At 43.4% G+C, this 12,440-nt stretch overlaps 1 protein-coding gene across 1 annotated transcript in view; it reads left to right on the top strand.

Moving 5' to 3' along the window:
- The window catches only part of PLEKHA2 (pleckstrin homology domain containing A2), a 105,119-nt gene that overhangs the window by 77,227 nt on the left and 15,452 nt on the right, over window positions 1-12,440 (top strand). The window contains exons 8-9 of the mRNA XM_040346242.1: window positions 7,598-7,666; window positions 12,046-12,116. Coding sequence (XP_040202176.1) covers window positions 7,598-7,666; window positions 12,046-12,116 — 140 coding nt within the window. The remainder of the gene's footprint in view (window positions 1-7,597; window positions 7,667-12,045; window positions 12,117-12,440) is intronic.

Genomic DNA, 12,440 nt, shown 5'->3' with positions numbered 1-12,440 from the left:
TGCCGAATATTCGCAATTATTTTGTATTGTAAAATATCACAAATATTCTGAGCCAATCAGAGTGCTCCTACAGCATTTGTCGAAATTGCGCAGTAAATATCGCATTCGCATTTTGCGAAATTTCGAAAAAATATCAAGAATATTCTGAGCCAATCAGAGTGCTCCTACCGCAGTTATCGAAAATTCGCAATTATTTTCGCATTCGCAATAGCGAAAATTCGCAATCATTTCATTTCGATAAAATATCACGAATATTCGAATTTAGCGAATATATCTCGAATATTCGACTATATATTCGAGATATATCGCGAAATCGAATATGGCGTATTCTGCTCAACACTAATCACAACTTGGTTGTGCAGGGCCACCAGATCCCATGGTTGCAAACAGGTTTTTCATGGGCTACTAGACACATGGTCCAGACAAGGTACTCTTTACTACAGCAAGGCTGGCTGACCCACTTTTCTTGGCTACCACCAGTTTCTTGAACGTGCCAGCCTCTGTACTTACTCCCCAGGTATAGGTCACCTTGTAATACACAGGAATAACGAAACCCCTGTGTGAACTCCTATTACTGAATGTATCTTTGCAACAGAACAATTCATTTTTAACAGGGTTAATTTCCTTATGGCTGGTCAAGTCTTGAACTCTTGCCTACTAAAACGGTATGCCTCACTAGGCAAGGTAAAGACAGTATTCCCCTGAAAGGGACGACCACTTCACGGAAAGTTCACATCTTCTCTGCCAAGGCCCTAGTTCATCCACGAGGGCCAAGGTCATGCTTTTCACACCCCTAACTACTCTTCTTCTCTCAAGCCTTGTGCACACAACTGGTTTTCCCAGCATAAAAACTGCCAGGAGAGCTTTTGGCTGGGAAAACCGGCCGTGTGTATGCTTCCTCGCAATTTTCCCATCAGGAAAACAGCCGGGAATCCCGGCGGGAAAATAGAGAACCTGCTCTTTATTTTCTTGTTGGGATTCCCGGCGTTCTTTTTTCCGCCAGATCTACTACTTACCTATGGGGAACACTGCGAGGCAGTGTTGATGGAGCATACACAAGGCCGGGATTCCCGGCCAAAGCTCCATGGCAGTTTTCCTGCCAAATTCTCGGCTTTCCTCGGCTGACTTTTTAACCGCCGAGAAAACCGAGCCTGTGTACAGGGCTTCAGACTACACCACTCTTTACTACTTCTACAGCTAATCAGAAGACAGTGGGAACCCTTTGAAGGAGCTAAATAGATTACACCCAGACCTCTGTGACAGGGTTCTTAATGTGTACCACTGAGAAAATGTACCTTCTTGCCGTAGAGACACAACAGGAAGTCAAAGGAAATCTCCCATATTGAGTTGATTTAGATTTTCAATCAATTAAAATATACCGTATTTATCGGGGTATTGCGCGCTCCGGGGTATAGCGCGCACCCCTAATGTGGAACCGTAATTACTGTAAAAAAAATGTTTTAGTACTTACAGTTTTGGTGTCTTGCGCGGCGTCCATCGGCTGCCTCGTCGGGTCCGGCGTCCGTCTGCGGCTTCGGTGGTGTCCTCCCGGCTTCTCCCGCGCTATCTCCCCGTCGAATCGCCGCTTCCCGCGCTCAGTTTGAACGCCTCCGCCGACGTATACCGAGTGCAGTACACTCGGCTACATTCGGCCAGGCTCGGCTTCGCTCGTGCTCACGCTCTGTGACGTTAATGCGTGAGCACGAGCGAAGCCGAGCCTGGCCGAATGTAGCCGAGTGTACTGCACTCGGTATACGTCGGCGCAGGCATTCAAACTGAGCGTGGGAAGCGGGTATCGGCGTATATCGCGCACCCACGATTTTCCCCTTATTTTAAGGGGAAAAAAGTGTGCGGTACACGCCGATAAATACGGTATATTTTTGAAAGCATTCTTACTTTACAGCATTTCTTCAATCTGCCTAAAAATTTTGCACAGTACTGTATATACAGTATGTCAATATCAAGTAATTTTCATTATGTATAAATCAGCATTCCTTCTGCTGTGGTTCCTCTTCCCGTTTTGTACATCACTGAAAGACAAACCACAGCTTTCAGCAAGAGGCATGCCACATGATTTCAAAATAATTGAAAATTTATTGAAAATGGCTTTTGAAATTGTAATAGGAGTGGGAGCAGGTATTCGGTAAATCTGTGTGTTCTGGGAATTGGCATGTGATTGATAATGATCAGATGTCACAGTTGAGGCTTCTGGAAGGGTGTGTCTAATATGTAAACCTTCTTGTCATCATCTTTGGTTTATGTGGTTACAGGGACTCAGCAGGGATGTCACAGTGACAGAAATATAGATAGAAGATTGATAAACCTGTGCCACACATGACAGGAAGGTTCATGTGCTATGAGTAATGATGGAACTGTTACTGTGCCATAAATAATGAGAGAAGTACAAATATGATAAATATCATGTGTAGAGATGCTTGCACAACATTGAGACAAGATGACACCACATCTCAGGTGCAGAAACAAGGCTGTTACCTCACCACTCTCCGCTTTCCCAGAGTGTTTGTATTCCTAATTATTACAGGTCTTTATATAGCACTGACAATTTACACAGTGCTTTAAATTTTTTAAATTCACATCAGTCTCTGCCCTCAGGGAGCTTACAATTATCAGTCCTCGTCTCACATGCAATTGAGCACACCCAGCACACCCAGACAAGCACGGGTAGAGCATGAAATCCCCAATGCAGCTAGTACAGTGGGGAAAATAATTATTTGATCCCTGCAGATTTTGTAAGTTTGCCCATTTACAAAGAACTGAAGGGTAATTGCATAGGTGTATTTTAAATGATAGAGACAGAGGGCCAGATCCACATAGCGAGTACGCCAGCGTATCTACTGATACGCCGGCTTACTTTCAAATTACCTGCGTCGTATCTTTAGTTTGAATCCTCAAACCAAGATACGACGGCTTCTGGGTTTGATCCGACAGGCTTCGTACGCCTTTGTATCGTAGGTGCAATACTTTGGCGCCCGCTGGGTGGAGTTCGCATAGTTTTCCGCGTTATTTAAATTAGCTTTTTCCGACAATCCACGAACGTACGCGCGGCCGTCGCATTCTCTTACGTCGTCTCTAGTCTGCTTTTTCCGGCGTATAGTTAAAGCTGCTATTTTGCGGCGTATAGATAGACTTGCCATGTTAAAGTATGGCCGTCGTTCCCGCGTCGAAATTTGAATTTTTTTTTTTTTTTGCGTAAGTCGTCCGTGAATAGGGATGGACGTAAGTCACGTCATTTCGCGCAAAGCACGGCGGGAAATTTTAAAACGGAGCATGCGCAGTTCAATTGGCGCGGGGACGCGCTTCATTTAAATGAATCACGCCCCCTACCCGCCAATTTGAATTCCGCCGCCAGAAATGCACTACGCCGCCGTAACTTATGGCGCGAAATCTTCCTGGATTTGACTTAAAGCCAGGTAAGATACGATGGCGTAGCGTATCTCTAAAACGCTGCGCCTATCCAATTATATGTGGATCTGGCCCAGAATATCAACCAAAAATCTTTAACAAAAAAAACACATAAAAAAAATGCTATAAATTAAGTTGCAGTTCAGTGAGTAAAATAATTATGTGATCCCCAAGAAAAACATGATTTAGTACTTGGTGGAGAAACTCTTGTTGGCAAGTACAGAGGTACGATGTTTCTTGTAGTTGGTGACTAGGTTTGCACACATCTCAGGAGGGAATTTGGTCCACTCTTCTTTACAGGTCTTCTCTAAATCCTTAAAGGAGTACTCCAGAGCATTTTTTTCTGAAAATTAGCAACATCTTGTAAAAGTATATAACAATGTAATTCACCTGCATTATCATATCTGCCGCAATCCCCGACTTCTCAGAAACCGGAAGTTCGGCCAGTCATTCTGGGCTATGAATTTCGTACCCCAAACTTCTTTGTGCCGGCGCCATCTTGGTAACGAAACGTCACGCGAACGTCACGCTTCTGCAGCCTTCCCCGCTGTCTGCTCCGGCCTCCTGTGTCCGCCCCTGGCTCCTGTGGGTCACTCCCACACTTTGAATATTCATTTCTTCTTCGTTTGCACAGCCCTGATTCGCTGGGCTGTGCAAACTTGTCTGTAGTTAGTTACGTTGCCGTAACTAACAGGGAGATTCACAAAGCAATTTAGTAAGTTTTTTTGTGTAACACAGGGAAAGGTGTTTTACAGTATGTAAAACACCTTTCCCTATGTACAGACCCTTATTGTAATGCAAGCTACAAGCTACAAGCTTGTAACTACTTGTAAGCTTGTAACTACAAGCAATAACATAGCATGCATGCTGCTATTTGTAGTTATGCAGCAAGAGGCACTGATTATTACAACACACAGACATGCACACACACACACACACATATATATATATATATATATATATATATATATATATATATATATATATATATATATATATATATATATATATATATATATATATATATATATATATAAAAATAAATAAAAAAAATATTTATATATATATAGTGTATAGCTTTTGCATAACTAGAAATACCAGCATGCATTGGTATGTGATTGCTGGGAGTTGTAGTTTAGGAAATTTCTACTACCAGCAATCACATAGCATGCTTGCTGATATTTGTAGTTATGCAGCCAAGAATCACTGATATATTGACAAAAAACATGTTTATTACATGAACTGGGGGCCTCCAGCAGTTGCTAAACTACAGCTCCTAACATGCACTGTATGGGCATGCTTTGAGCTGTAGTTTTGCTAAACTTGGGGGCTACATGTGTGTATGTGTTATGTGTGTGTTTTTACTGTGAATGTGTGTGTCTGGAAGAGGTAAGGGGAACTTTTATTTACCATTATGGGAGTTCAGGCTGATTCCTCCTGCTGCACGGTATATTTAGCTATGTGAGCTGCATGTGTACTCACATAGAAAGAGCTCCGTGCAGCAACAGGACACCATGATTGGTGCAGGGTTTGGAGGGGCGGGATATGATAATTTTAGGGGCGGATGGCATGGCAGGGGAGGCAGGGAGGGGTGTGTTTATTGAAATGAATGGGGAGGGGAGATAATAGGATAGGGGAGAGACTTGGGTAGGGGAGGGGGGGATGAGGAGAGAGGCACTGAGAGACCGGAAAGACAAGCAAGGGAGCTTGGGGGATGACGATTTTTACGTCTTCCTCCAGGGCTCCATAACCCGGAAGTGGCAGAAATTCAGGACGAGGTAGCAGAGGAATGGCTGGGCCGATTTAGGAAAGAAAGACATCGACTGAAAGGTAAAGCCTAAGGGAACATTATAGTGTAAAAAAGAAATGCATTATACAACTCCTTTAAGCTTTCTTGGCTGTCACTTGGCAACTCAAAGTTTTAAGCTCCCTCCATAAATTTTCAACAGGATTAAGGTCTGAAAACCGACTAGGCCACTCCATGACCTTCTTGAGCCACTCCTTTGTTGCCTTGGCAGTATGTTTTGGGTCATTGTTATGCTGAAAGAACCACCAACAACTCATCTTCATTGTTCTGGCTGAGTGAAGAAGGTTCTCATCCAAAAGTACAATACATGGCCCGTCCATTGGCCCCTCAATGTAGCAAAGTTGGCCTGTACCTTTAGCAGAGAAACAACCCCGAAGCATAATTTTTCCACCTCCATGCTTGACTGTAGGGATGATGTTCTTAGGGTCATAGTCAGCATATTTATTCCTCCAAACACGCGAGTCGAGTTAATGCCAAAGTGATCAATTTTGGTCTCATCTGACCTTAGCACTTTCTCCCAATCCTTCTCTGAATCATTTAGATGCTCATTGGCATGACTGTACATGTGCCTTCTTGGGGAGGGGAACTTGACATGTTTGGAGGAAGAAATGTCAAACATGTGTTTTTCCTGGATTTTTTGTTGATATTCTGTCTCTATCATTTAAAATATACATGTGAAAAAATGATAGACCCTGCATTTCTTTGTAAGTGGGCAAACTTACAAGATCTGCAGGGGATCAAATAATAATTTCCCCCGCTGTACCTTGACCAGGATTCAAACCAGGGAACCCAGTGTTGCACTAAAGCTGGGTATTTGCATATAGCTGGATTCAGGTAGGGCGGCCTAATTTTGACCCAGCGTAGCGTATCGTATTTACGCTACCCACCCGTAAGTCAGAGAGGCAAGTGCTGTATTCACAAAGCACTTGCCTCCTAAGTTACTGCAGCATAGCGTAAATGGGCCGGCCTAAGCGCTCCTAATTCAAATGAGGAACAGGGGGGCGTGTTTTATGTAAATGATTCGTGACCTGACGTGATTGACGTTTTTAACGAACGGCGCATGCGCCGTCCGTGGACATATCCCAGTGTGCATTGCTCCAAAGTACGCCGCAAGGACGTATTGGTTTAGACGTGAACGCAAATTACGTTCAGCCCCATTCACGGACGACTTACGCAAACGATTTAAAAATGTCAAAATTCGTCGCGGGAACGACGTCCATACTTCTCATTGGCTAGGCCAGCTTTTTGTTTGACTAACTTTACGCCGGAAAAAGCCTTACGTAAACGACGTAAAAAAATGCGCCGGGCGCACGTACGTTTCTGAATCGCCGTATCTAGCTCTTTTGCATATTCTACGCCGAAATCAACGGAAGCGCCACCTAGCGGCCAGCGTAAATATGCACCCTAAGATACGACGGCGTAGGAGACTTACGCCGCTCGTATCTTAGCCTAATTTAAGCGTATCTGGTTTCCAGAATACGCTTAAATTTACGACGGCGTAGATTCAGAGTTACGACGGCGTATCTACTGATACGCCGCCGTAACTCTCTCTGAATCTAGCTAATAGAGTGCAATGATTTCCCTTGCTGTGCTATTTATTATTAACAGCAGGACTGACACCCCCAACCCCCCAATTTGGCTATTGGCAGCATGTGCTGATTGAATGGTGATTTTCCAGCAGGACTGTTTGAAAGAAGCCAGTCTAACAATCAGCGTCTTTTGAGTGGTACACCCAAACTGAAATTTGGCTGACTCCTACTGAATTGGCTGAATTTTGATACGTGTATATCCAGCTTTAGTTTAAGGCACCAAGGCTAAGGCACTAACCAAAAAGCCAATGATACAAACTTGAAGCTAAAGGTGACACCCGCAGCCATCAAGTATGAAAGTGGAGGGAAAAAAGAGCTCCAGAACGACTTAAAGAGAAAACAATATGAGAGCATCATGAAGGCTTCCTAAAGAACCACAGCAGGGTTCGCCTCTGCTCATGCATAAGCTCGCCCTGCGCTTTGTGAATGGTTCTGCAGGCTCCTAGGATATACGATGTGTCCGAGGAGGCTGCATGACGGAAGGAGATGGGGCGAGGAACGTCTTCCTCACCTAGACTAGAATTGCGGAAGTGGGAGCAGGTTCTGATAAAAATGTATGAATGTAGCTTACACCGTACACGTGCTAGTAGTCCGAAAGTGCATGAAAACACAGCAGAGCACAATATTGGTGTGTTTGATTAGGGAACTAATAACATTTAATGAACATTGCCAACTTGAGCTTTCTTTTGGGAAACAGTTATCTTGGTGGGTTTAATTCTGCTTTGATCACCAAAATACTTAAATTACAAAAAGTTTTTTTTTTATTTCTTATTTGCAGAGGAAAAACTGGAAAAGAAGATTCTTTGTCTTGGACATGTTTTCAATTAGCTACTACAAATGTGAAAAGGTAAGGAGTTCTTCTTAACAGTCAACCACTAATCTCATGTGCTTGCGTGTTAAGTAAAAGTTTGGTAAGAGACTATTTGCACTTTTCAGTCTGTTACATCTTTAAAAATGTGTTCTCTCCATTACAAATGCTACTTTTACTCCCGTCTCATACTTTATTATGAGCAAGCGCGGGTTCCTTAGCATACACACGCTCGAGTTTCTCGTCGGAAACCAGCCTGACGAGGAACTCGACGAGCCAATTTGACTCCCGTCGAGGAAAAAGAGAACTTGCTCTCTTTTTGGCTCGACAAGTTCCTCGACAGTTTCCTCGATGAAAAATGTACACACGACCAGTTTCCTCGGCAAAAAAACTCTCCCACCAAGTTTCTTGATGGATTCTGCAGAGGAAACTGGTCGTGTGTATGAGGCCTCACATGAGCTTTAATAGCATCCCAGTCTTAGTCTGTAGGGTTCAATATTGAGTTGGCCCACCCTTTTCACCCTATAACAGCTTCAACTCTTCTGGGAAGGCTGTCCACAAGGTTTAGGAGTGTGTCTATGGGAATGTTTGACCGTTCTTCCAGAAGCGCATTTGTGAGGTCAGACGAGGGGGCCTGGTTGCGTGGGCGAGAAGTCCTGGTTCGCAGTCTCTGCTCTAATTTATCCCAAAGGTGTTCTAATGGGTTGAGGTCAGGACTCCGAAGGCCAGTCAAGTTCGTTCACCCCAAACTCACTCATCTATGTGTTTATGTACCTTGCTTTGTGCTCTGGTCCAAATCATTTGGTGGAGGGGGAATTATGGTGTGGGGCTGTTTTTCAGGGATTGGGCTGAACCCTTAGAAAACAATGTCTATAAAAAGTGATACAGACGATACAAATCTGGAAAAGATGGGGGAATATTCAAGGTTTCCACCGTCACCAAAAGAAAAAGGGATGAATCTCTCCATGGGACACACACTGGGAGAAGTGGAGACTCTTACAGGAAGGAGTGGACCTCCTGTTGTAGCGAGGTCACCTGCGCCTACAGATATAGCCCTCTGCGGGGTCTAAGATGGATCTGAGTTCCCTGGTGTAGTAAACTCTTAGCGTCTTCCTCACTCGATGGCCACCATCCGTCCACCTTACACCAAGGCACGATTTACAAAATAAACATGGAGCATATAAAAGGACAAAGGCTCCAATAGTGTGTTATCGTGTTTCAAACACAACTTCTTTTTTGTATAAAATATTCCAGTTGGATGTACAAAAAAACATCATAAAAATGCTTGCCGGCAATAAAAATTTCAAATTCAAATGAACACCCACACTTCCGGGGTCACGTGGGGCGTGATGACGTCAGTGCATAGCTCCGCCCGACATGTTTCGTCATATGTGACGTCTTCCAGGGGGCGAAACATGTCGGGTAAGGCTACACGCTGACGTCATCACGTCCCACGTGACCCCGGAAGTGCGGGTGATCATTTGAATTTAAAATGTAACTCTTTATAGTCACTATTTACTTTTTCAGAGACATTGTCTTAATAGTCATTTTAGTCATTTATTTTTTTGATCATCATATGTATTGTATTTTCTTAAGGATATATACCTTTCAATGATCTACATCATCTTTGGATTTAAGTTTATATTTTGTACACTAGCTTTTGCAGGCACGTGCCCCCCGCCAGAGGCTCGATGTCGGCCGGCCACCCACGATCGTGGGAAAGAGGCAAACCATTCAATATACGTTTATTTGATTTTTTTTTACCAAAAATATGTAGCAGAATACATATTGGCCTAAACTGATAAAATATAATTTTTTATATATTTTTTGGATATGTATTATAGCAGAAAGTAAAAAATATTTATTCATTTATTTTTTCAAATACGTTACTCTTTTTTGTTTATAGTGATCAAATACCACCAAAAGAAAGTTCTATTTGTGGGGAAAAAAAGGACATTTTGTTTGGGTACAGCATCACACGACAATTGTTAAAGCGATGCAGTGCCGCAAAAACAATGGCCTGGTCGTTATGGGGGTAAATCCTTCCAGAGCTTAAGTGGTTATGTATTACTATCTAGTGATGCCTTCTATAAGCTATACCTGTAGCATTGACTAGTCCAGGCAAAGCACAGGTTTGCTTTGACCTGAGAGAATATTAAATCAGTTATTCAACGTTTGTATTACATATCCTTAAAGAATATAAAGGAGGTATTAATTGGTAGTAAAACATCTTGTCCTTGTGCTGTACCCTTTATACACTTATGCCTAGATTCAGGTAGGGCGGCGCATCTTTCAGGCGGCGTAGCGTATCGTATTTACGCTACGCCGCCTTAAGTCAGAGAGGCAAGTGCTGTATTCACAAAGCACTTGCCTCCTAAGTTACGGCGGCGTAGCGTAAATGGGGCCGGCGTAAGCGCGCCTAATTCAAATGAGGATGAGGAGGGTGTGTTTTATGTAAATGATTGGTGACCCGACGTGATTGACGTTTTTTACGAACGGCGCATGCGCCGTCCGTGTACATATCCCAGTGTGCATTGCTCCAAAGTACGCCGCAAGGATGTATTGGTTTCGACGTGAATGTAAATTACGTCCAGCCCCATTCAAGGACGACTTACGCAAACGACGTAATATTTTCAAATTTCGACGCGGGAACGACGGCCATACTTAACATTGGCTAGGCCACCTAGGGGGCAGCTTTATCTTTACGCCGGCATACCTCTTACGGAAACGGCGTGTCTTTACTGCGACGGGCGCACGTACGTTCGTGAATCGGCATATCTAGTCATTTGCATATTCTACGCCGAACTCAACGGAAGCGCCACCTAGTAAATATGCACCCTAGGATACGACGCACCCTATGCCGCTCGTATCTTAGCCTAATTTAAGCGTATCTGGTTTCCAGAATACGCTTAAATTTGCGACGGCGTAGATTCAGAGTTACGACGGCGTATCCACTGATACGCCGACGTAACTCTTTATGAATCTGGCCCTTAGTCTGTTTAGCGTCAGATACCTTCACCAGCATGCCTTTCAAGTGTCATACTTACCTGTTCCTGTTCTGGCGAGGTCTTCATTGTGAATTCGCTCTGGTGCTTTTTAAAAAATCCTCCCAGACAGGCTTTGCAATCTCTGTTCATGAAAATGATGGATTATTGGTCTGCATTGTACATCCGTAAATGATATTTCCTTTTATAGAGAACGTTTCAAAGTTGGTAAGACACTATTCCAGTGATGGCGAACCTTGGCACCCCAGATGTTTTGGAACTACATTTCCCAACTACACTGCAGAGTGCATGAGCATCAGGGGAAATGTAGTTCCAAAACATCTGGGGTGCCAAGGTTCACCATCACTGCACTAGTCCATCCAGTTCAACCGGTTTAGGTGTATGTGTGTCAATGTCGATAACCATTTCCCATAGCCCTGTATGTTGTGTTCACTCAGATGCACCTCCAATAGTCTTTTGAAACTATCAATACTTCCTGCTGACATCACCGATTGTGGAAGAGAGTTCCACATCCTTATCGGTCGAAAAAAAAACCTACGCAGCTTAAGGTTAAACAGCTTCTCCACCAATCTCATTTTGAGGCCCCGTGTCCTCTTACATTTCCTGAGACTGAATAATTTCCTACCTACGCTGAGATCACCATTGAGATATTTGTATATGGCTTTCATATCTCCTCTCGAGTATCTCTTCTCCAGCGAGAGAAGCTTCCCTACTTTTCATATTATTTTATATATATTGTGATTCTGTACTTGCCAAATATGCTGCAGAAATCTCCCTCCAGTGAGTCTGGCTGCATTCATTTTAACTGTGGGCAGCTGAAGCTGCTGCCTGTTCACTTCCTGGATTTACACAGAGGCACACCTCCAGCTCTGCAGCTCTCATTGGCCCTCTTATGACTCACCCCCCCCCTTCTGGAAAACTCTCATGAGAGTGAGAGAGCGAGCTGGGCTTGATGTCATAAGCCTAGGCTTTTTACCAGACAAGAAACAGGAAGTGGGCTGTATAAGATATTTACTGGCAGAAAAAAAAATGTTTTACTATCCAAAGTTAAAACAACAAGGGCAGAAGATGAAAAAATGACTGAAGTTCCGCTTTAATTTTGCTGCCCTTCTCTGGACTCTCTCCAGTTCCAGTACCAGTACATCCCTCCTGAGGACTGGTGACCAGAACTGGACAGAATACTCCAGATATGGCCGAACCAGAGTTTTATAAAGTGGCAGGATTGGAGTTTTATCTCCGTATTTTTTTGTGATATTTCCCATTACAAGTCTCAGATATCTTGTTGAGTTTCGCCATCCTCCACATTTTTGCTAGTATTGATTATAAAGACTTCCAGTGATGGTAATACACATAGATAATCGGATTAGTGTCTTATACCTATGACCAATCTTGCTTTTATATTTTAATCTTTAGGACCGCGATCCTCTGCGCACTATACGTCTTAGAGATATTTTGAAGACCCATGAGTGCCTAGTTAAGTCAGGGTAAGTGTCCTTTATCCTTGGCAATGAGTAAGCTCCTATGGGAAAGCTGGTCTCTGGATCTGCTCCCCTGCCAAAAAAATTTAAATGTGTCTAAAATGATAGATGGTTTTGAGTAATTTTCCTGCAGTGTTATTGCCATTGACTGGTTAGCTCTTTACTTAGGGGCAGATCCACGTAACGCTACGCCGCCGCAACTTTGAGAGGCAAGTGCTGTATTCACAAAGAACTTGCCTCTAAAGTTACGGCGTCGTATCGTAAATCTGCCGGCGTATAGGCGCGGAATTCAAATGTTAAAGATGTGGGCGTGTTTTATGTTAATTTTAC

The sequence above is a fragment of the Rana temporaria genome, chromosome 3, assembly GCF_905171775.1.
Source record: "Rana temporaria chromosome 3, aRanTem1.1, whole genome shotgun sequence".
Classification (NCBI taxonomy): domain Eukaryota; kingdom Metazoa; phylum Chordata; class Amphibia; order Anura; family Ranidae; genus Rana; species Rana temporaria.
This window is presented reverse-complemented; position numbering and strand designations above follow the sequence as displayed.